This window comes from Drosophila subpulchrella, chromosome 3R, assembly GCF_014743375.2.
Source record: "Drosophila subpulchrella strain 33 F10 #4 breed RU33 chromosome 3R, RU_Dsub_v1.1 Primary Assembly, whole genome shotgun sequence".
In the NCBI taxonomy this organism is placed as follows: domain Eukaryota; kingdom Metazoa; phylum Arthropoda; class Insecta; order Diptera; family Drosophilidae; genus Drosophila; species Drosophila subpulchrella.
The window spans coordinates 1,778,206-1,801,208 of NC_050609.1; the positions used below are offsets into that span (position 1 = coordinate 1,778,206).

Consider the following 23,003-nt stretch of genomic DNA (forward strand, 5'->3'; position numbering starts at 1 on the left):
GTTGTCATCAGTTCGCACAGAAGTATATGTGGTATGTATGGGAGTACATATGTGCAGACTGCTGCATGTTTTGGACAAACACTCATTTCCGGCGTTCCTCGAAAGTATGCAACAAAAATCGTATATGGCACTGTCATTAAAAGAGACAAGTTCGTAAAAGGGGCGTGTCCTAAGCACTCGCAATGTTACATCCTTTCGTACTTGATGCGGGAATTCGCTTTCTTTACCCCATCATTACTTTCACTTCCTTTTTCCCGCTGGCTGCTTTTGCTGCTCCGAAGGACAAACCGGCAATTGGATTTCCCGGTCTCTTTCCCGCATAGGCACTCTAAAAAATATTTATGAAAATATTGAAAATTTAATTATGAAAAAGTATTTATTATGTCCTATAACACCTTTTCTATTAAATTAAAATGTTATATTATAAAAGGGTATTTCCGATGTTATTTTACAGGAATGTTACCTCAAATACTTCGCCTTACCTGTCCTCCAGTGTAGATATCGACATGCGTTCGCCTCTTTTTCCAATTTTGGATTTCTGGAATCTTAAAGCACATCCTGCGATTGGCTGCGATATCCTGGCGCTCTGCGTCGCGATAACTTTCAATAAGCGACATTTAGCGCTCTGGTGCACAAAAAGCATTTGCGTAATTAATTAAGTCATCTGCTGGGTTTGTTTAGGGGCCAATATCGTGAAGATTGTGCGCCACCGCCAAATGCAATTCCCCATTTACGCCTGGCTTGGTGCGTCGACAATTTGCGATGTGAATGCTAAATGAGCGAATACAAATTTGTGGCCCCAGCACAGGCAGTAAACACTTGCCAAAAGTATTTAAAGACGTGTACCACAAAAAAATTACAGGCATTTAAATAGAATGCCCATTAATCAAGTACAAGACATTAACTCGTCATCTTGTATACCATAAAATATCAAATTTCCTAAGGGCACTTCCATCAAAGTTTGACATAAAGTGTTTAGGGGATAGGAAAATTTCTAGTAATTAACAAACTGAAAAGCCATTATGCCGGGCGGTAAAACTCAATCCATTTCGAGGGCTTAACAGATATAAATAAATCTTCCTGGGACTGGACCCCAAAAAGTCTTTGCAACCGAAGCACATTTTTGACAGCGACTCAGTCGTAGTTAATCAACTTTTTTTTTGTGCTGTATGGCTCGGAAAAATTCAATTGCCCGCTTTTATTGTCGGCGACGTCATTTGGCGTTTATATAGGCCTGCGAAACCAAACTTTTCTGGCGCTGTCTTGGGTTACCGCCTCGAGTCGTTTATACTGGCTCCTTATTGATCGTGACCAGACATAAATTCATCAATATTTCGACCTCGAGGGTGACGTCAACAGATGCTTCTAGAAAAAGACGGACAAAGGCAATTAGATTGAACGGCGCATTGACCACTGGAGGATGACCAGTGTGTGCCACAGTCATTTGAATACTTAAGATATTTGTGTTTTAAAATCTATAGTAGGAATGATACAAACACTTCATACATTAACAAGACAGCAAATCAATAGTGAAATAAAATTTAAAAACACTTTACTAATATGTATGTTTTTAAAACTTTTTAATACATTTATAGCTGCTTGTGTTAAAATTTTATAAAATGTGACTTAAGCCTGAACATGATTTCTAAGTGTAACAGACGCAGTAAATTTCCGCCGCAAAATGAAACCTTTGACTGGCAGTTCTCGGAATATACAAAAAAATGGCTTTATTAAAATTCATACAATTATTTGTGCGTGACCCGCCTCTAGACCTTCACCCCAATTTCGCCCGGTGTAAAGACCTTGACGTTGCGATCGTTGACCTTGTAGAGCACCTCCTTGCGCGTCTCCTCGCAGGCGTAATTGCCCTCGTCTAGGACACGTTCGATTAGGAGCTTGCCGTCCACCTCCCGGAACACACCGCTTTTCAAGCGCAACACCTGGATGCGCACCTGTCCGAGCTTGGCCACATTGTTATCCGTCAGCTGGTAGATGTCGCTGTTGCTTAGCTTAGTGATCACCGTGAGATTGTCGCGCTCCTTGGCGAGGGCGGCCAAGTCCTGGCAGAACTGCTGAACCTGCAGCTTGCTCGCGCCCAAATTGAACAAAATGGACAGATTGTCAATCAGAACTGTGTAGGAATTGCGACTGGCATAGTTGCTCTCCACCTGGGCACGGATGTCCTCTACTAGCTGCTCGGTTAAAGTCTGACCCTCGGAATTACGTAGCCATTTGGAGGCCAATCCCTCGACGGCCATATCGCTCAGGACATCGATGACCCCCAGGGTTTTCCCACGGAAAATATTCGTGTTGTAGCCCAATCTCATACCAGCATTAAAATAATGCTGATAGTGATGCTGCAGGCAAACGAGCAGGGTTCCAGCGTTGGAGATGCGTAACCTCTGGCCCAAAATGCAGCTGATTAGGAAGCTGCCATCCACATTAGACTCCTCGCTAATGTGCACGAATCCTGGCAATTTCTGCTCATTGAGTCCACAGGCTAGCAGCACTGAGGTGGCCATTGTTTCTACTATGCGTGCGGATCTGAAATAGCATAAAAGAAAACAGCCATGAGTCAATTTGTAAATGTCATCTGCGAAGTTCAATTAATTAAGTACGCAGTATTTAGTCTTCTTTTTTTGGGACGGGTCACGCGGCGACGAATCCGATGAGGTTAAAAACACTTGAACGGGGCCAACAACTTGAAATTTATTGGCCGAAATTGGTAAGGGAAAATGAATAAGAAGGGAATTTCCATCTTGTCACTTCATCATTGCTGTCAGCGGCACACGTGGCCACGATCCAAGAAAATGTACTTTTTATACAACAGGGAGAGTTAATAAACCAAGATATAATAAATTATTAAGCATTAATATAACGGAATAGGAGTTTATGTTGCTTATTTATTGGCTAGGGTTCATTCTCTTTGAGTATCCTTAACATTCATGAATGTTAAGGATACAAATATTTTCTATGCGTTTTTAATATTTCTGATCATATTTTATGATTTACATTATTAGCTATACCCCTATATAACATAATAAATAACGAATAAGTTAAAGAAGTGGATACAACATTTGTACTAAAGTTAATGATAATAGCCAATATTTAAGGTGTTTGATTATGTTGAATCCTTAACTTTCAATATTAATCATAGTACTAAAACTAAAAAAAAAAAGTAAATTTGGCCCATGAGGGGATCGAACCCGCGACCTTCGCGTTATTAGCACGACGCTCTAACCAACTGAGCTAATGGGCCGTTGTGTGAGGCGACGACAAATGCCTACTCAAGCCCCAAAGCGCTTGGGATTCCCCTATGCCGAGGGAAAAGCTTTCTGACAAAGCTTTTGTAGGTTATTTTTGAAAAAAGAAACCTTTGCAGTTCTTTTCCATTGTATTTAATCAAAATTTAACACTAGGGATCAGGTTGCTAAAACAGCCGGGAGACACTAAAAGTGTTAATGGCGGGACATGGCAAAAAAACGTGCACAACAATATTTAAATAAGATTTAAGCACATAGTTAATAATAGTTGGAGAAAATATTTGCCCATTCATTCTCGCTGTGGGTTCTTATCACGGTAATATCCCCGTCCAAGATTACAAGCTAGGAAACAGATTTTCCACTTGGAAGCGTTTAATATTTGTAGTACAGGCAAACAGAAACATTCTAATTAAACCTTGACTCCAAAGTGCGTTGTGCAAGCTATTTGGAAGAAATCGAGCTTTGTTTGTAATGCACAATGAAAATATTTAATTAGGCATAAAAAGAAAATGTTTTGGCAATTAGCTGTCCCATGATTAATGAGTTTTGGCGGGCACACGCCCGGATTTTCTTGAAATTACATAAATGTTTGCGGGGTGAACGAAATTGACTCATTTCCACATGGCATTTTCATGATCGTTCCATAATGACGGAATGGAGAATGAGACATTGAATGGGTGTACCAGGTATTACAAAAGCTCGCAATTACACCTCGATCCCCATGTATTATGAGTTCTTATGTGAACGATACCATCATCATAACACACACACACATTCCCACAAATCTTGGAGAGCCAACGTGTTGTCAATAAAAAGCTCTCACCAGTTTTGTTTGATGTTGACTCGACTCTCGGCCCGACTTTCTCCCGCTCTCTCACTCTCTCGCAGTGTCGTTCTGCTGACCGCCAACCACTGACTAACTACACAAGTCGATCCCGCTCCGGCATAGAACTCGAATCCCCGGATCCCGGTGACAGTCCCAGTACCAGAACACTTCCGACATGGCCGCCTTGACCGCGCGATAAAGCAGACTTGAGTCGAATCCGGAGCGCATGTGGACACTCGGAAAAAAGATTTTCATAAGTCATTTCTTAAGATACAAAAATAAGATCAAAAATATTTTTGAAAAAATGTCTTATAAAAGATGTCCCAAGTTTCAGTTTATACAAATAATTACATAACTTATGGCGACCAAGAGATCTTGGGTAACTAAGAATTTAAATTTTTATTATATTTGGGTCAGAACATGTTTACCTAATTCGAAAGTCTTAAGATATTTCTTGACATCTTTTGAAATAGTTTATTTTTAAATGACTTGGCTTTTTAATGACTCTTCCAAAATTATTTTTCAACAAGAACTTACAAACTTGGAAATCATCATTTTAAAAAATACTGAAAAGGTTCCAAAATATCATAAACATTTTTAAACGTGTTCATAGTCTTTATACAGCGTGAACGTAGTACTTAATTATAAGTTAATATTTGACAGACAGATAACTGGATAACGTTATTTTGAAGTTTTTTTTTAAAAGGAAGTACATCCTATAATTTCATGATTTATGATTGGATATTATTGTTATATTGTTAATATTTTTGTTGAATTTTAGGGGTGGGTTGGGGATCTTTTTTTAGCGTGTAGGGTCGAATGCCGGCTGTTGTGTGGGATCTGGCGCGCTGTTAGAGGCGGCGATCAGTCCGCTTTCGGTGCTCAAGCGTTGCGATTCGTTTGCCTCCAGCAACAGCAAAAAACCCCTCACCAATCCCATTTCCAAAAACCCAGACCAGTTTGTGTGGACAGCGATGACGTGCTGAGGTCTCTCTCTTTCTAGTTCGCCCTCTCTATCGCGCTCGCCTGGTGTGCCAAAAAAATAAAAACTTATTAAACAGTTTTCTTCGCGGAAAGCAGACAACCATCAACATCAGGAAAAACAGAGGCAGCGTTTCTTGTTCAAGGTAAATACCCCATCAGCTGTGGCTGCTTTTCGCCACCCAGAAGCCTTATTTTTTTTGTTTCATTAGCACTTTAGCAATTGCAATTGCAGTGTCAGTTTATTATTCAATTTGCAAGGCAAACATGCGGCTTTCGAGCGGGCAAACACCATACAGATAGTGTTTCAGACGGATTACTAAATTATCACGCGATCTTTGGTGCCATGAAAGGTTACAGAATGATCGGAATAGTCTAACCAAAAATCAGCTGTTCATGAGTAGTATAATCCATTATCAACTGGACTTTTTTTGGGGGCTCGATTAAAAGCGAAAACAACTTTTAGTATGCCAAGTGATCATGTGATATTCGTTATTAATTCGACTTTGACCACTGCCACTCAATTTTATATTCAGATAAAATTCTGGCAAAACAAAAAAACAAGAGTAAGGCAAAACATGAAGAGAGTGGCTTTTTTCTACATATAATTTATGAAGCAATTGACGCACGTGGATGTTCTCAAACAGAAATAGTAACTGAGTAAATAAATAAAAGCAGGCGAGCTGGGAAAGAAACAGAATACACATGCTGGCAATAATGTTGTGTACCGGGATTTTGAACGATGGTAAACATGTTATCTATCTATAAACAGAACCCGGTAACCGGGGTCCAATCGGAGGTTGATAAGGCAGGGCCACCAAACAGGCCCATAAATATAGTTACTTTACTCCCGGGTCTTGGGTTTATGAAATGGCAGCAAAACAAACGGCACAAAGGGCAGTTGGCCGATATAGATACCATAACTTATGTTATAAATAAGTTAATGGGTGTGTTACAAGAATTTATACAAATTATCGAATTATTATTTTATTACTTGAAGGGGCTCATTCATAAGTGTTAAAAACTTTCAGGAGAAAACTGTTTTATACCACATTTGAAGGTTTTTTAGAATAGAAATTTGCTTTAACTATGTTGTCCTGTACCATCCGAATAATTTGCTTTGCATTTCATTGCGATTGGAAGACTATATCCTAAATCGTTTCCATCAACGATCGCGTAAAATTAGAATGTGTTTTTTGGTATTGAACACAGTTGTTTATAAACCTACAATTTTTTCTTGTATACAACAGGAGTTTGATACAAAATTATTTATCGTAGGATTGATCTGCCTTAATAGACATACTATAAATATATTTTTAAATATTAGAATATGTTCTTTGGCATTGAACAAGGTAGCTTATAAATCTATATGTTTTTCTTGTATACAACAGGAGTATGATACAAAATGTTTGGACTATGTAATGTACATACATTTATCGTAAGATCAATCTGCCTTAATTAACATACTATACATATATTTTTAAGAACATCAGTAGTAATAAGCATTGGCTTGCAGTTGTTTACAAAAGAATGTGTAAAGATTATTAATTTAAAGTTTTAAGCACATTCTTAAAAAGTTTTGAAAACATCTGGGCAAATAATTTCAACTTTATGATATGCCCATTCCATCAGAAAGAGTATACACAACAGATAGCCAAACTTTTTCAGCTCTTGCTCTCCAATAGAGGTTCCCATTCTGTTGGCCTGAGTTCCTCGATTGTTATCTCACCCCAAATATAAATTCATGACCGATCTTTTAGCCGTTATTGCCAAATGGACAAAACTTAGTGTAAACAGCTCTAGAGACGCCTGAAATCAAATGAAATTGGCGAATTCGCGGACTGTGGGACGCTGGCCGGCCATGGCGACTTGTTGCGCAAGTTGGTGAGGCCCCAATTATCGGGCCAATTACTCACCCGTGGAGATGGTGGGCTGGCTAATTTCGAGAACTCTTCACTGGCGGCAAGGCAAGCACTTTTTCGGTTTAGTTTATGGAACAAATATACAAATTTGACATGAAAAACATGTTGTAGGTGCTGGTATGACCGTATTCCGAAATCGATCAGCTGTTGTGCAGGGTTGCCAACTCATAAAACGGTGCTGTTAAGCGCGACCCAAAACGCTGTTAGCGCTTAACAGAATGTTGGATATGTGGATATAATATAGCCATGGCCGTTGTTTTGGGGGTTTAATATATTCCAGTGACTTTGGATAAGATTATATATACTATATAATCAATCAAAATATCAAGTTACTTATGCTTTTGTTGTTCAAACAAAAGCATTTATTTTTCATTTTTAAATTTTAATAAGTAATGATTTAATAATTTTGAGTAAATTTTGAAATTTTAAATTAATCTAGTAGAATGATTGTGATACGTTTGATAAATGTAACAAGTAAGTTTATCATTGACACCAAACGTATTAAACATAAAATTATAATTCCACATAAAGACTTTAAAATTTGTTTTGAAGACAAGCTTATAGGTGTTATATGGAAAAGTTTTAAATAGTTTTGTGAATACTAAAATATAAAATGGATGTGGATTACGAAGTACAAATTTTCGAACCCTTTTTTAACCAAATCCTAATTATTGGCTACGCCCACGATAACAGCTACCTTCATTTAACCGCCGAAAGCTTTCAAGCTGAGCTTTCGCGCAACCGCCCAGCTGTTTTCTCCCTGGATCGGCGTCCTTAAATTCCGTCAGTTCCTTTAAGGCCCACCGGCATGACATAACACAACCGACCCACTGAAAATGCCGCCCCTCGAAAGAGATTCGATTTAGTAGCCGTACCACCTTTTTATAGGTATAAGAATGGTGTCCAATTAAACACGAAAATAATTGTTTATTCTTACCAACTTTCAGTTAAGGATTTCATAGTCGCAAGATGGCCAAACAAGAGAGAAAATCAAGATGGTACTTTGGAGGATTGGCGAGCGTAGGAGCCGCTGTGGTCACCCACCCACTCGACCTCATCAAGGTCACGCTGCAGACGCAACAGGGACACCTGTCGGTGACCCAGTTGATCCCGAAATTGGCCCGCGAACAGGGTATATTGGTCTTCTACAACGGCCTCTCCGCCTCGATGCTCCGCCAAATGACCTATTCCACGGCCCGCTTTGGGGTCTACGAGGCCGGAAAGGATTACGTCAAGACGGACACCTTCGCCGGCAAAGTGGCACTTGCCGGTGTTTCCGGCCTCGTGGGCGGAATCGTGGGAACGCCGGCGGACATGGTCAATGTTCGCATGCAGAACGACGTAAAACTGCCCGTGGAACAGCGACGCAAGTAAGTATAAAACCAGTTCGGATCCCAAAAAGGTATAGCAAAAAGCTATCCAGAACTCTTCATTAATTTTTTTACACTTCCCAAGACAACAAAGACTAAAATATATACCATAAGAAATTTTTTTTTAAAATTCAATTCAACATATCTTTTTATAAGACTTTTATACTGATTCTTTGTAGTTATTATAGGTATTTTAAAAATAAAACGCGATTGTTAGATCTAAACTCAAGTAAAAGCAATTTGTACAATTATAAACTTGCAGGGAATATTACCTCTTAACATAACATCAAAAATTTTTTCATCTAAACCTATATATCATATAGTGTGCCCCCTTGAACAAAAATATATACTTTTTATACATTTTTATAATGAAATGGAAGTATCGTTGTCTCATTTCGCTTTAGAAAAATTCTAAAAAACCACTAAAATATCTCATCTATTTAATTTTAGCTATAAAAACGCCTTTGATGGACTGTTCAAGGTGTACCGGCAAGAGGGATTCGCTCGACTGTTCTCCGGCGCCACCACAGCGACTGCTCGTGGTATCCTGATGACCATCGGCCAGATTGCTTTTTACGACCAGACAAAGATCTACCTGCTGGCCACGCCTTATTTCCACGACAACCTGATCACCCACTTCACCGCCTCCCTGGTGGCCGGAACGATAGCCACCACCCTGACCCAGCCACTGGATGTGCTGAAAACGCGATCGATGAACGCTAAGCCCGGAGAGTACTCCGGTCTTTGGGACGTGATTAAGCACACGGCCAAATTGGGACCCCTCGGTTTCTTCAAGGGCTATGTACCGGCCTTTGTGCGTCTTGGTCCCCACACGGTCATCACCTTCGTGTTCCTGGAGCAACTGCGTCTCAACTTTGGCACCACACCAAGCTAGCCGGGATCTCGATGGAATCCATAATTAGGCAATAACTCTCCCATGGCTGGCTGGCAGATTCCCTTGAGCAATGCTAACATTCCAGCTGCAATTCGTTCACTATAGTATCGAACATATGTAATTTAGCTATAGCCAGTACCAATTGTTAACAAAGATGCTTTTATGCTAGCAAAATAGTTGTTATTAAGCGTTTCATGCCCGTATTTTTTATAGTCTACAGAAAATGGTAAAAGATTAGTAAATCGAAGCTTACGATACTACAAAAACTATAGGACTTGGAAAATGAAATAGAAAATGTTTATGACTACAATGTTTCTGTATTTTTGTGTTGATAAAAGATTATTAGAGTAAATATGTTTAAAATGGTTATCCCTTCACTAAGGACAGCAATATATTTCCAGGATATTGAACAAACCTTATGTTTAATTAAGATCAAAGATAGAGAAGTTGGGATATTTTAAATATTTTTTTCTTTGATGTGGGCATGGAAAGTTTATGTTAAGCTCGATCGTACTTCATCGTCATTGCCGTGCTGTTAGCAATTAAATGTAACTCGTTATCAATGGCTGCTTGTTTTTGCTTTACATGTTAAGACTGCCATGCAATATATAAATAAAACAAACGAAAATAGATTGCATTTCTATATCATTAACAACATTATTGGGCATATCCGGTACAAGCAGCAATTTGGTCTGCCACTGATTCCCAATCTTTATAAACCGTCGTCAGCAGATGAACGAACATCAGTCATTCAACTATCAAAATGAGGTCCTCTTCAACTCGGAGTGTTGTGGTGCTTCTGTCCATACTCCTTAATGTCCATCTATTTGGGGTGCAGGCTGAAAGAAAGCTAAAGCTCCACAAGCTGGAGAAATTCAAGGAGGACACTAGATTTGTCGAAACCAATATAAGCTTCGTCGAGGTCGAGGAAAATGTGATTAAAGTTAACGGAGAGCTAAAGGTTATATATCAAGTGGATGACCATTTCGAGGTAAGGAATAGCAAATTTGGTAAATATTTTATAAGCAACAATAAATTTAATATTTCAATTAATCTTTCACAGATCGATGTTGAAGTAAATCGATCCGAAGAACGCGATGGGGAATATAAATCGGTATTTTATGTAGACAAAACTGGGGTTTGCGACTTTATGAAGACCTATTACAAGGATTTCTTCTACGACCGTCTGAAGGAGTACTCGAATGCTCCGGATCCAAGCACCTGTCCTCTGCCAGAAGGAGCTCACTACCACTTGGACGACTATCCGTTGGACGTCGAAATGCTGAAGACTCTTTTGAAGCCGGGGCACTACCGTATAGAGCTTAAGGCTATGTTGGATCATCTTTTTTATCCGTTAATATATAAGGCAGAATTGGAGGTGTTCGAATGAATCCAGATGTTGTCGATATGTTCCATTTAATGCGCATCTATTTCGGGTCTTAAATTGAGTTTCTAAATTATCAAAAATATTAATCGGAAGTATTTAATAGTATCAAGATTTGTGAAAGCGTTGCACTTGTTATAAATTAATTATAAACTCAAATTTAAATTGATTACATAGTAATATTACTTTTAAATAAATATATCGACACTAATTTCAACTTCTTTATTTTATTTATAATCGTCAATAGGACTTGGAACAAGATACAGATTTTTAGTATATACAAATATCCTGTTTTAAAATACCTAAATGGGGTTAAAGTAATGTAATTATCAAATACCCGATATTAGAAAGGTAGGGTATTTAATAGATGAATTATATGGATATATGATCATCTCCATTGTCGTGCTGTTAGCAATTAAAACCATTTTGTAATCAATGGCTAAGCATCTGCTTGTTTCTGCTTTATGTGTTAGAACGGCAAAGCAATTATTTAATAAAAATATCCAAACGGAATTTAATTCGATTCCAATTACACCATATCTTGTAATATTTGGAACTCGTCTGTTTCCGGTACAAGCTGCAATTTGTTAAACTTGTGGTTCCCTATTCACAGCCTTATAAACCCTCGACAGCAAGTGATCAAGCATCAGTCATCCGAAATGGGCTCCTCCTCTGGTTCAGTTCAGCACCTGGTGATGCTGGGAATCATCCTCTTGGCCACCAATCCATTTGGGGTTCAAGCGAAAACACTTAGTATCCACAAGCTAGAGAAATTGGTCCAGGAAGAAGATTATCTGCACAGCCGCCTGCGCATTGCCGAGTTTCAGGAAAATGTGCTGAAAGTAAGCTGGGATCTCAATCTCCGTCGTAAACTCGACAACGACTGGATGGTAAGGAATAAAAAGTGACTTAAGGTATATTTAAAGCAAACCAAACTTTACAACGAACCGAAAATCTCGAAAAAACTTTCAATACTTTTTATATATCATCATTTCCCATTACAGGTTGAGTTTAAGGTGTCACGATCCGAGGATGGCGATGGAGGCTATGAGAGAATTATGTTGTTTGAAGTGCATCTTTGCGACTTTATGAAGACCTACTACAAGGATTTCTTCTACCAACGTATCAAGGAATACTCGAATGCCCCACGCCCCAGCACATGTCCTTTGCCAAAGGAACATTACCGTCTGGAGGACTATCCGCTGGACGTTCGTGTGCTTAAGAAACTAATGACTCCTGGACACTATCGTATAAAGTACAAACTTAAAAACGACGAATCGGTCATATTATCTTATATGGCCGAGGTGGAAGTTGACTAGCGAACTCGGTATAGTGCTGTATATGCTCACTTTATTGCAGAAAAAATAAACCTACTTGTAGGATCGCATCTGCTTCAAGACCTCGTCGTACACATATTTCCTGGCCTCAGTACCCCAAATGAAATCCAGATGAGCCCATTTCTCGAAGGGCACCAAATAATCCAGTGCCATGTTGGGTAGTTCGTCTCTTAACTTGCGGACATCGCTTACGTCACACATCCAGTCATTGGCTCCGTAATATAATAGCACTGGGGCCTTGGCGTTCTTTAGTTTGTATTCCGGAGGGAAGTAGCTGCCATATTCATAGGGATTGCGAAGAGCAGTGTAGTCGAATTTACGGAACTTTCCAGAGTTGTACTCCTGACAGAAATGCAGATTTTGGTTTACTGAAGCGCCAGCTGGAGAGGTGGCCTTGATGTGTTCAAGAAGGGCCTAAAAAATTCGCGTATATAGTAAACAATCAATTGAAACTTTTCTTCTAGATGCTTACATAGTCCAGCTGCTCGGAATCGTAGCCTCCGATCAGGAAGATCTCGTTGGCGCACATATCGGCATAGGGGGAAGTAGCTTGGCACATCTCAATGCCCATATCCTGTTTGAACTTGCTGCTGGGCATGAACTCCATGGATCCACAGAGCTCAACGATGGCATTGGGCTGGCCGAGAATGGGTGCAAAGGCCCGGGTCATCGGGCTCTTCATGCTGCCCATATAGGCGGCGGGTCCCAGAAGATGAGCGGACTTGATCTTGTCATTGTACTCGGGCCTTTCAGACACCATCACCAGATAGACAGTGGTGCCCTGTGAGTGGCCCACATACTGCACCTGCTGCTGACCAGTCTTGGCCAGGACATAGTCAATCATCGCCGGCAGGTCATAAATGCCAATCTCGTTCCAACTAAAATTCCAGAAGAGCTGCCAGTAAGTGGGCCAGTATTTGTGCGCCTTGGAATAGGTATTGCCACGGGCATTGCCCATCCACACATCGTAACCGGCATCCGCCAGCATATAGGCAAGGGATCTCTCCGGACCCATGAGAACCCAATCGGAGGAGGAGCTCAGCATTCCGTGCATGAGAAAGGCCACCGGACGATCTGGAGTGTCTCCCGTTTTGGGGGAATACGGGATGCGGTGCATGGTCAGGATGTAGCTGTCACTGGTGGTCACCACGTGACGCTCCATCGGATAGCCATCATCTTCTATACGCTCTCCCTAAGAATAAGAAAATATAAATAATATTATCCTATTATATTTTCACTTTATACAAACAGAATAGTTAAAAGATTTTCATTAAGATTAAAATTATAATTTAAAATGTATTGAGTATATAGGTATACTTATATTTATACTTACGCAATCGGAAATCGGACGTGTACCGGCCAATACTAGACCCAAACCGACCAGTAAAATGGTTACTTTTAACGTTTCTCCTTTCATAGCTCTACTATGGTCCGAGTGGTTTAGGATCCCAGCTTTTATAGCCTTTCGACTACTATCTATCTTGTGATAGCTCGCAATCAGATTTATTGGAGAACGCGTTTTTAGACCCCCAATCGAAATATATAGCAGAGATAGATACACCTGGTCTAATCAGCTTCTTGTTCTGACTAAAATCGCGATACCCTAATTTACAATCTAAAAAGCCCCAAACCCCCCAAGAATTTGCTGATTCTATTATTGTTTTCCAATTATTTAGTACCCACTAATCATATGAAGTTTCAAAGCATATTGCACTTTAATATTTACAAAGTAAAATCATCCTGGCCTATTTATTATGTTGTCCACCTATTTAAAAGGCTACAAGAAAATAAAGATTTGAAAACATTCAAAATTTAGTAAATAATCAATATGTTATTGTTGGACGTATAACAAAGTTATAAGGGTAACCCCCAGTTCACTCTATATAATGAGCAATATCAATCTTACTTATATTATGTGGTACGTAATTTGTAGAAGATAACTGTTAAAAATAGAAAGTACGATTGCAAGTAAAAACAATAAATTGGCTGAACCTTGTTTAGCAGCAAGCATATTTTCAATTAGCGGATCAGGTCCGCTAAATGGATAGGTCATCAAATCAGGACGTGTGTGATATCGATTTAAAGTTCCCACATATTATTGGTCTGCCGTGTGGTCTATAATACACGTATCTTTTGAACCGGCTGCCCCTGGCGACGTGACCACAACATTGCCGGGTTCGGACCGAAGGAGATATTTATGACAGTTCAAGCCATAATTCAGTCTCGAGAGGAGCCAATCTTTAAAGTAGTTCCGAAATGAAGCACCAACAAGTTACGGTGGACTACTGGACCATGTTTAAGACATCAGGGATGTGCCTGCTACTGGCTGTATGCGGATTTGTTCTCCTTAAGTAAGTCTATATCTAAGCTGTAATATTATTTTAATAAATATAGTTCAGAATGAAAGGAGTACTTCATTTGATATCTATTATACGAAGAAGTACTACATTTTATATATATTATATCAAATTTAGTACTTCTTGTGTTCTGACACTTTTATTCGAAAATATCTCCTGACACCTTATAATAAATTCTACATTTCTTATTAGAATGGTGCAGACCATTTTCTGGCTACCCGGACATCTGAAGAAGAACCAACAGCGTCTTGAGGAACTGGCCAAACTGTATGCCAAGGATATTGGCGATGATGAACGGGCCGAGATAGAGAAACTCTTCAATAGTGACGAGCCCATGACAGAGGAACGAATTAACCAGTTGTTGGACAAGCCAGAAACCTCAGAGCCCAAAAAGGAGCAATAGTTTAAATAAATAGATTTTACACATTCTTTATATATATATATATATATATGTATTTTTATGTATATTGAGTGTATAATCGATAATTTCTTGATACAGGTTCTAGTTCTTATTTGCATATCGTATATGTAACTCGCAACACAATCAATCATTTAACCAATCCATCAATAATGCATGCAACGCTCAATTATTCGGGGGAGAACATATAGAGTAATAACTATTTACGACAGTCGCTCGTCTGTGGAGCGGTTATAACCATATTTGCTACTGATATAGGCGGACTCAGAGCCCTTTCCTGCTTCAATCGGTCGTCCGTGGCGGCTCATCGATTTTGCCAGCCACCTCAACCTCAACCTCATCGTCAATCTCTCAATGTATCTAACTAACAAACTCATATCAAATATAAGCAAGTGTGCCAATTCGTATGCATACCGTGGACATATACATATAGATAGTCTATTTTAATTTTAAAAGCTCAAAGGGGCGCAAGTCTCTCATCAGTTTTGTTTGGTATTTTGGTTCGGTTACTTTGGTTTGTCATTTTATTTATTTTTTAGATTTTCTTATCGTACCGTAAGTGTAAAAGGTTCGTTCTGTGCATTTGCATCTCACATTGCCTCTGCCTGACCAGAAAATATCACGGGAGTATTTTTGCTATATTACACGTAGGCTAATCCGTTAACCAAAGTGAAAGGTGCCAATCGATCGGGTGAACTTAGGGCCGAGTTGAGTCAAAGTTCCGAGAGAGCGCCTCTTTAGAGTAGCGCCGATCAGTGGATATATGCCATTTAGCTGATGCGGATTATGCGTGTTAACATATATTTATATAGGGATTTGTATTAATCTGTTAGCCCCCCACGTATCTCTATTGGCTGGGGGTATGCATTGGAAGCCTGTAAAATGGGTTGGCCAGATTAACCCGCGCCGCCGGCAGCAGTTCCGGATGTTCGGTCAGAGTGTCCGACAATGCGCTGAGCAGCACTCCTAAAAAAATGGGGATTTCATTAACTTTAAGTATTTTCACAGAATTCTCCCTATCAGACGATTCGCAATCAAATTCTCAGGGACGGTTTTAAAGGGGATATGCTTTTTTATCATCAGAAACTAAAATACACCTTATGTATTTGTCTCACAAAAAATTCCATCCGTTAAAAAATAAAAAACACAAATTATAATTATCTTGTCAATCAATTTTTCATATAGAATGTAAAGTGGAAAATTGTACTCATTACATTTTAACGTTTTTCTCATAGTTACTAACATATTTCATGGTCTAGAAGACTAAAAAACTTCTTGGTTTTGCTTAGGTTCTTAAAAACTAGCGAATCGTCTGATTAAGGCTTATAAAGTTGATAGTGTACTCACTTAAAACTTTCTTCTGCAAGTCAATAGGTATAACACCCATGTTACCCTCGCGCTCTAGAAACTCGGTGAGCTTTTGCAGCTCCATTTGGGCCTCATCAGATCCATGAGAAAGCGACTGGGCAAACATTACCTTAAAATGAAATACCATATTTTAAAAACCCATATTTCTGTCAAATTTTTTTTGAAATACCTTTGCCAGCTTGTAGAGAATCTCCTCCAGGGAGTATTCATTGTACAAGTACTCCACAATCTTAGCCCGACCCTCGTCATAATCATTTACATCTGGGGAATTGGAAACAATTTTATAATTTTTGTGAATATATACCATGTTATTACCCACCTTGCTGTGCTTCGCTGTCCAAGACTTTGAGTTTGTTCCAGAAGGTAAAACTATCGAAATTCCTCGCGGGCAGGATTCCTGCGCCTCGGGCGAATCCTGATTCCAAACCCGATTCGTGCACTTCTGGGAAAGGCTTTTCTGTGGTTGTACTTGTTGTTGTTGTGGTAGTAGTGGATGTAGTTGGGGGCGTGGTATTGGGTGGGCTGTGCCGCTTTAATTGATTCTGGCGAACCTCCTCGGGGAAAATTCGATTGGCGTAGGACCGCTGCAAGAACTCTATCCCCAGCCGAATGTCCTGCAGGAATTTTAGAGCGCTCTCCCGGGTAATCTAAGAAAAACAATGAGGCAGAGCTTATTAAATAGTATTCAATATGTACATTATTAAGTGTCAGTAATATATATTTAGCTAGGAAGCGAGTGAGATCACCCGTTTCAAGAGAAAGACATTTAAATTAGTCAAGCCGAAGGTTATATCTACACCATTGAAGGCATTTTTGCATAAATTTGGCCATATATTTCCTGTATTCACTGATTTCCTAAGATTATCTCACACTATCCAGTAAATCTTATATGTACACAAAATAATAACACAAAACAAATACAATATTACTAACCCTTTGGGCAACCAAAAAAATGAGAAAAATTTAATAAGACGACTGAGACACATAAATGTAACATAACATAACATAAATGTATTTGTATTCATTAACAATTTCTTTGTGGGTTTGTTATTACATATAAAAAAAAAAAACCCCCGAACATAATACAATATTACTAACCCTAATAATATTTATCATTTTGTTTTTCACTTATTATAAATTTATAAAAAAAAACAATAAACAACACAATTATATTAATAGCCCTTAATTTAAACAAACCGAATACCCAAAAATAACACTCTGTTACTAACCCTATTGGCATCCAATAATTAATGGCAAGGCAAAAACTGAGACTTAAAAATTACACAATAATGAATCAATACTTACAATCATATATGGAATTATTATTTGAAATGAAATTTATTTCTTAAAAGTATATGTAGTACTTATAATACAATTTGTACTTATCTTGAAAACCTTGCAACAAAAAACCTATTTATAGTTATGAATGAAATGTTCAAAAATTTGCATAGTATTTATAGTACTATTTTTTCGTATCTTACCCTACAGCAACAAATTACGCAAAATTCCTTTTATATTACTGAGCTCATTGACGTAGTAAAAAAAAAGGCAGGGCAAAAGCGGAAGCAGCAATTACACCAGAATCTGCCAATATTTTTAGTAATGAATGAAATCATTTTAAATGCCATTGAACTTAAGTTATTAATGAAAGTAATTAACGTTTTTACCACTTATGACAATTGCACAAAATCATTACAATATTTCTAAGTCTTATAAAGCATGCCTTTTTTCTTGATAAGATAATGGAAAAACAATGTTATCGCTAAAAGTTTAGCCAGTGGGTTTTTTTCTAGCGACCGGTATATAAAAGCTTTCGTTTTAGCGGTGGGAATCAGTTCACCTTCGACAATCAAACATAGAAGTTCTCTAAACTATAAACAAACAACTATAATCGAAATAAAACAGATAAATATGGAAACTCCGCAGCAAGAAAATCGTAAATTTGGAATGTTTCACTGTGGTCATCATAAGGATCCCCATGAACACCATGGACATCATGGTCACCATGGCCATCATTGGCATTTCGGACACCATTGGAATCATCCTGGGAATCATCACCACCACCATCGTTCGCCACCGTTTGGCTGTCATCGCCACCACCATGGACCGCCAAAATGCCATCAATATTTTGGACCTCCGCTCATAAAGTCCTATGGATTCAGCAACTATTACTACCAGGCGATGAAAGACTAAATACGATGATGAAATTCAACCCACAAATCTAAACAGACGCCGAACAACTACTAATAAGAACCCAATATAAGTCATCCGATGTGAGCTCGTCTTAAAGAATAGTTCTTATAAACAGAGATACTTTTAAACTTAAAAAAAATAAATTTAAAAAAAAACCAGCCCAAAAAAATGTATATTACACTGTTTTACTATTTCATCTATCAAGCCTCAAACCTGTTTTATGGAATCTCATAACATGCCACTTACCACCTTTCCCTCAACCAGTTCCTCCACAGCTTTTACCACAGCGGTTTCATCGCCAGTCCAGAAAATGTACTGAGCCATGTCAAACGACGAGTACTGACCATTTGGGCTTCGCAGCAAGTTCTTGGCGGTCTGGAAAAATAGATTATATGGAAAGGATTTATAAAGTGTACTAAGCACTGGAACTTAGAAGTAATGAGAGAGATTTGTGAAGAACATGGTTGATAGATCTGACTTCCATCATCGAGTTAGTTAGGATTGCATTAATGTTTCGATTTTAGGATGGGAAACAATTTTGTTTATTTCTATTTGCATAATATTTATAATGTTCATTTTAAAAAGAATATCTCTTGAATATCACCAATTTATTGCCAATGATATTTTTAGAAACTTCATTAGAAGTTTGCCAATCAATAAATCAACTAATTTTTAGCGGGCTTTGCCAATTAAATGTAGATTGATCCTGAGCTAGCCAATATTTCATGTCCGAATGCTGAATGATTTATCTGTGATTAGTTATAAGAACCTTGGCCGTGATCTTGGGCGTGCTGGACCTTCGCTCCGTGGTTCGGGCCACCACATCGAAGACAATGTCACCGATGGTCTCCTTGTTCGATTCGTGGTGATTTTGCTTGGACTTCGGAGGATTTAGGGCGGTCAGTTCGGTTTCGGCCACTTCGCCGACGGGATCCTCTGCCTCAACTGGTTCTCCGGCCACATTTGGCGCTGTTTCCGCTTCCGTTTCCGCGGCTTCTTTAGCTTCCGCTTCGGCTGGTGGTTGGGAATCGGCTTCCGGTTCGGCTTCAGCCGGAGGAGCTGCCGTCGTTGTCGTGGTGGTGGATGTGGTTGTGGTCGTGGTCGTTGGTAGCACCTCTGGATTTTGGCCAAAAGCTAGACGTGCCGCCCCGTAAAATGCCTGTTGGTTTTTGGGTGGTTTCGTAGATATACACTTGGATTTTGCAAAAGAGGATTTTGGATTTTACCAAGCGGCCTAATGGACAATTTTCTGGCGGGTACTGGGGATGGCCACTTACCTTGGCATGGGCCGTCGGCTCCACCACGGTTTTGATCTGCGTTTTTGGCTCCTCCAGCTGTGACCTTTCACCCTCCTCCTTAGAAGTGGCCGTAGTTGTGGTGGCCGAGGTGCTGGTGGTGGTTGTGGTCGAAATTAGAGGCGTGGCCACCTCCAGCTGCCTTTCCAAATCGGGCAGAATATTTGCATTTGGATTTGGGCCAGGTTCGGGAACGGCAGCCACCTCCTCGACGCTCTCCTTGGTGGTTGTGGTGGTGCGGGCGGTACTTCCGTCGTGCTGCCGCTTGGCCACCACCGCTCCGGGCTCATTTCGCAGCTGGTCCAGCTCACTCACATCGTCCTCGATTTGGGGGAAAACCGTGTCACCGCTGCTTCGTTTGGAAGGATCTGATTGGGGAAATGGTAAATAAGTTATCCAGCCCATCAAGTTAGGTGGATTTTTATTTTTTTATTCCAAAAAAGTTACCTTTTCCATGAATATATTATTAGTAACATTAAGTACCAATAAATACTTTAAACATACAATATACAAGGTGCATTTAAAAAAATTGACTTTTGTAAGATAATTGCATAAGAAATCATTAAAACCAGGAACTAGTTAATCATATCTGTGTGAATTTGAAGGCCTGTATTACATTTTTTATAACAATGCCATAAATGTTAGGATATAGTCGATATATTGTATCTTAAGAGATATTTTTATAACTTTATTCTAATCTAATAACAAAAACTAGCCAATCTCTTGGTTTTTGAAGAATATACCATCTCAAAGAAATATTTAAATATGAATCACAAGGGTTTTATAAAAAACAGGTAAATGTGAATAAAGGATAACCATTTTTTTTTTAAATAAATTGATCATACTTCTGAGCTTAAAATATTGTTGCATACTTTTAGATACAAAATTTAAATGTGAAATATCTCTTAACTAATTAGGTAAGTATATTGATTTATAAAAGTTTCTATCTAGCTGCATGGGTGTATGTATAAACTTCGGTTTTCTGTGCACAAATCTGGGCCGGCTTGGAATGCAAATTAGCCATTTAGAGAGGCTAAACGATGGGGGTCAAGGGGTGAGAGTGCGAGTGCGGTACTCACTGTAGATGTAGGGCAACAAAGCCGGATATGCCTGGGCCATGCATATGCTGGCCAAGAGAAGGATGGCCAACAGATTCCTCGCCATGTTGTTTAGGCCCAAAAACTGAAAGTGACACAAGACGTAATTCATTTGATTAGCGGCCAAGATTCGATTACACAAAAAACGAACCCACGCACAAACACAAAGGAAAGCGTAAAGGAAGCGCAAAAACAAGCACAAACAACTTGGACTCTCTCTTACACACAGACACACACACAACCACAAAGAGAGAGCACGCACATACATATGCAAATCACGCTAAAAATAACACAAGAAATCGATAAGACAACAACAAAAGCAGTGGAAAATAATAAAAACGCCAAGAAGCAGGCAACACAAAATAACATGCCAACTTTGATGCGAATGCGAAACACACACACAGTCACATACAGTCACAAACACACACACACACATACACAAAGGCTCAAGTGTAAATTGAGTAAATTGGCCGCATGAGCGAATTATCGATGCATTCGGGGAGCACTTGGGCACGTTTGGGAATCCATTGAATTAAAGGGCCACCGGAGAATATCTCAAGCATCTGCACTAGCCACTTTCAAACCACACACACACAACAGCACACTCACCCACTCACAAAACAATGCAGTTTATCGAACCAATAAATCGAGCAATTAAGAAAGTAACCAAAAAACTGTGCTAACTTTTCATATACTATAAATCACGCCTCCAAAAATCGACAAAACTTTTGGGTAACCCAAGTCGGTTTTACCTCTTAGATTTCTGGTTATAAGAAAGCGAAAACGCGTCTGCTGCGTTCGAGGAAAGAAAGTATTCTAAGCCGAACACCGTTAGAAAACGTTGGCCATATAAGCCAAAGCTCTCTCTCTCTCTCTCTCTCTCTGTTGGCCAAATAAAAGCTGCCAAAGTTATTCTCTTAAAGAGAGGAAAGGACCTAGGTGGCCGTTAACTTTTGAAATTTTTTTATAAGAACATGAGTGATGGAATTGGAATTTAATGGCTTTCCCCGACTTTCCCCGACTGAGTGATGGAATTGGAATTTACTGGCTTTCCGCGACCTAAAAATAGCGCCAATTACTGGACTCTGGATTTGTACGCATTCCTGCATTTTTTTCATTCAACTTTAAGTGACACCGTTGGAAAATATCTTTGAACAAGTTTAATTTGGTAATTTTAAGCAAATGATCAATAAGAAATTGAAATTGTATAGAGATCTCATTCCCGGTGGCCCTACTAACGAATAATTAAGAAAGAGAAGCTATATTGTCTACATTCCATAACGATCATTACGAAGACCTTGGCCAAGGAACATGTCAAAAATCAAAGAGGACAAAAGATACAAAAACTCCTTAGAATAACCCAATTTTCCTAGGAAGTAACATAATATTACTATGTTACGATTTTAAAAAGGAGGGAGATGTTTGGTCCTTGCTGTCTAAACTCATGTCAAATCCAAGTGCCTTTCAAGTGCAAAACCTATGGCAACGTTCTGGTTGGGAACAACAAGTGCTGTCACTCGTATTTTTAATTCAAACCATCATTAAAAAAAAATTGAATTCCTTAGTCTTCGATACGACTAAAATGCGATCTTCATAAAAGTTTTCCTTCATAAAAGGTGTTATTGCTTGATTTACAGTTGGCCTATCAGTGCGCTTCTTAACTTCGTGCCAATTCGGCCATAGGGATGCCCATTTATCATAAACAGAAATATTCAATAACTTTGTCATCAAGAATTTATGCTACTTGTTTTAAAAACTTCCGTTGATGAGCAATAATTAAAAAACTATTTTTACTTCCACAACAACAATTACTCAACTCATTAAATTGTAAATAACGAAATAAATAGCTGCGACAAAATCTATACAAGTACCAGTTTCGTTTCAAACCTTCACGAATCAACATGTTTTTCGGAATCAAAGTGTGCAGTTTGCTTCTGCTGCAGTCTTTTTTTCTGGCGCATTCAGGTCCGTACATTTACATTTTCCTAAGTCCCAAGTTTAAAAAATGTGTTTTAAAATATTCTGATCCTTGGAAATATTTTCCGGGGCTTACAAGCCCATTGCATTTCTTTTGATTCATTTATATAAAATGTTTTTAAAATACAATTTAAAGAAAAAACTAACAATTTTACACTTTAAGTGCAAATTTTGTGTTTAAAGTTCTGGGCATATATAACTGTAACATAATGCAACATTTTTATTTATATTATAGCGACCTATCGAACACCACTTAGTTCATGTAGAGCCGATGAGGAATGTAAGCCTTGGAAGGACTGTCCCGAATTGCAAGTGTTTAA

At 38.9% G+C, this 23,003-nt stretch overlaps 7 protein-coding genes and 1 non-coding gene across 12 annotated transcripts; 4 read left to right on the forward strand and 4 right to left on the reverse strand.

Moving 5' to 3' along the window:
- Window positions 1-1,701: 1,701 nt before the first annotated feature.
- LOC119551483 lies at window positions 1,702-7,142 on the reverse strand. 2 transcript variants are annotated; one of them, XM_037860849.1, is made up of 2 exons: window positions 6,987-7,142; window positions 1,702-2,544 (listed from the first exon to the last, which is right to left on the reverse strand). In XM_037860849.1, the coding sequence occupies exon 2, from the start codon at window positions 2,520-2,522 to the stop codon at window positions 1,767-1,769; it is 756 nt and encodes a 251-aa protein (XP_037716777.1). In that variant the 5' UTR covers window positions 2,523-2,544; window positions 6,987-7,142; the 3' UTR covers window positions 1,702-1,766. The 2 variants fall into 2 exon arrangements, with proteins under 2 accessions (XP_037716777.1, XP_037716786.1); XM_037860858.1 differs by lacking the exon at window positions 6,987-7,142 and adding an exon at window positions 4,087-4,255.
- Trnai-aau lies at window positions 3,186-3,259 on the reverse strand. The gene has a single exon. It is a non-coding gene; the product is annotated as a tRNA-Ile (tRNA).
- Window positions 4,953-9,820, forward strand: LOC119551469 (mitochondrial dicarboxylate carrier). Of its 2 annotated transcripts, none has more exons than XM_037860829.1 (3): window positions 4,953-5,216; window positions 7,940-8,362; window positions 8,813-9,820. In XM_037860829.1, exons 2-3 carry the CDS (start codon window positions 7,962-7,964, stop codon window positions 9,255-9,257), a joined length of 846 nt encoding a protein of 281 aa, XP_037716757.1. In that variant the 5' UTR covers window positions 4,953-5,216; window positions 7,940-7,961; the 3' UTR covers window positions 9,258-9,820. The 2 variants fall into 2 exon arrangements, with proteins under 2 accessions (XP_037716757.1, XP_037716766.1); XM_037860838.1 differs by lacking the exon at window positions 4,953-5,216 and adding an exon at window positions 7,710-7,880.
- A 95-nt stretch (window positions 9,821-9,915) lies between these two features.
- Window positions 9,916-10,841, forward strand: LOC119551498. Its single transcript, XM_037860867.1, has 2 exons — window positions 9,916-10,248; window positions 10,321-10,841. The coding sequence occupies exons 1-2, from the start codon at window positions 10,021-10,023 to the stop codon at window positions 10,645-10,647; spliced, it is 555 nt and encodes a 184-aa protein (XP_037716795.1). The 5' UTR covers window positions 9,916-10,020; the 3' UTR covers window positions 10,648-10,841.
- A 459-nt stretch (window positions 10,842-11,300) lies between these two features.
- Window positions 11,301-12,153, forward strand: LOC119554596. 2 transcript variants are annotated; one of them, XM_037865592.1, is made up of 3 exons: window positions 11,301-11,531; window positions 11,646-11,968; window positions 12,022-12,153. In XM_037865592.1, the coding sequence occupies exons 1-2, from the start codon at window positions 11,301-11,303 to the stop codon at window positions 11,958-11,960; spliced, it is 546 nt and encodes a 181-aa protein (XP_037721520.1). In that variant the 3' UTR covers window positions 11,961-11,968; window positions 12,022-12,153. The 2 variants fall into 2 exon arrangements, with proteins under 2 accessions (XP_037721520.1, XP_037721511.1); XM_037865583.1 differs by having other exon boundaries at window positions 11,646-12,060.
- On the reverse strand, window positions 11,981-13,394 carry LOC119554587 (lipase 3). Its single transcript, XM_037865572.1, has 3 exons — window positions 13,312-13,394; window positions 12,451-13,170; window positions 11,981-12,392 (listed from the first exon to the last, which is right to left on the reverse strand). The coding sequence occupies exons 2-3, from the start codon at window positions 13,138-13,140 to the stop codon at window positions 12,012-12,014; spliced, it is 1,071 nt and encodes a 356-aa protein (XP_037721500.1). The 5' UTR covers window positions 13,141-13,170; window positions 13,312-13,394; the 3' UTR covers window positions 11,981-12,011.
- A 748-nt stretch (window positions 13,395-14,142) lies between these two features.
- LOC119559870 lies at window positions 14,143-15,179 on the forward strand. Its single transcript, XM_037872996.1, has 2 exons — window positions 14,143-14,329; window positions 14,528-15,179. The coding sequence occupies exons 1-2, from the start codon at window positions 14,235-14,237 to the stop codon at window positions 14,736-14,738; spliced, it is 306 nt and encodes a 101-aa protein (XP_037728924.1). The 5' UTR covers window positions 14,143-14,234; the 3' UTR covers window positions 14,739-15,179.
- LOC119559862 (mucin-5AC) lies at window positions 14,762-21,524 on the reverse strand. Of its 2 annotated transcripts, none has more exons than XM_037872980.1 (9): window positions 21,459-21,524; window positions 20,689-20,791; window positions 19,592-19,977; window positions 19,084-19,473; window positions 18,561-18,689; window positions 16,441-16,768; window positions 16,291-16,382; window positions 16,101-16,230; window positions 14,762-15,719 (listed from the first exon to the last, which is right to left on the reverse strand). In XM_037872980.1, the coding sequence occupies exons 2-9, from the start codon at window positions 20,771-20,773 to the stop codon at window positions 15,601-15,603; spliced, it is 1,659 nt and encodes a 552-aa protein (XP_037728908.1). In that variant the 5' UTR covers window positions 20,774-20,791; window positions 21,459-21,524; the 3' UTR covers window positions 14,762-15,600. The 2 variants fall into 2 exon arrangements, with proteins under 2 accessions (XP_037728908.1, XP_037728900.1); XM_037872972.1 differs by having other exon boundaries at window positions 19,084-19,506.
- Between the last annotated feature and the right edge of the window lie 1,479 nt (window positions 21,525-23,003).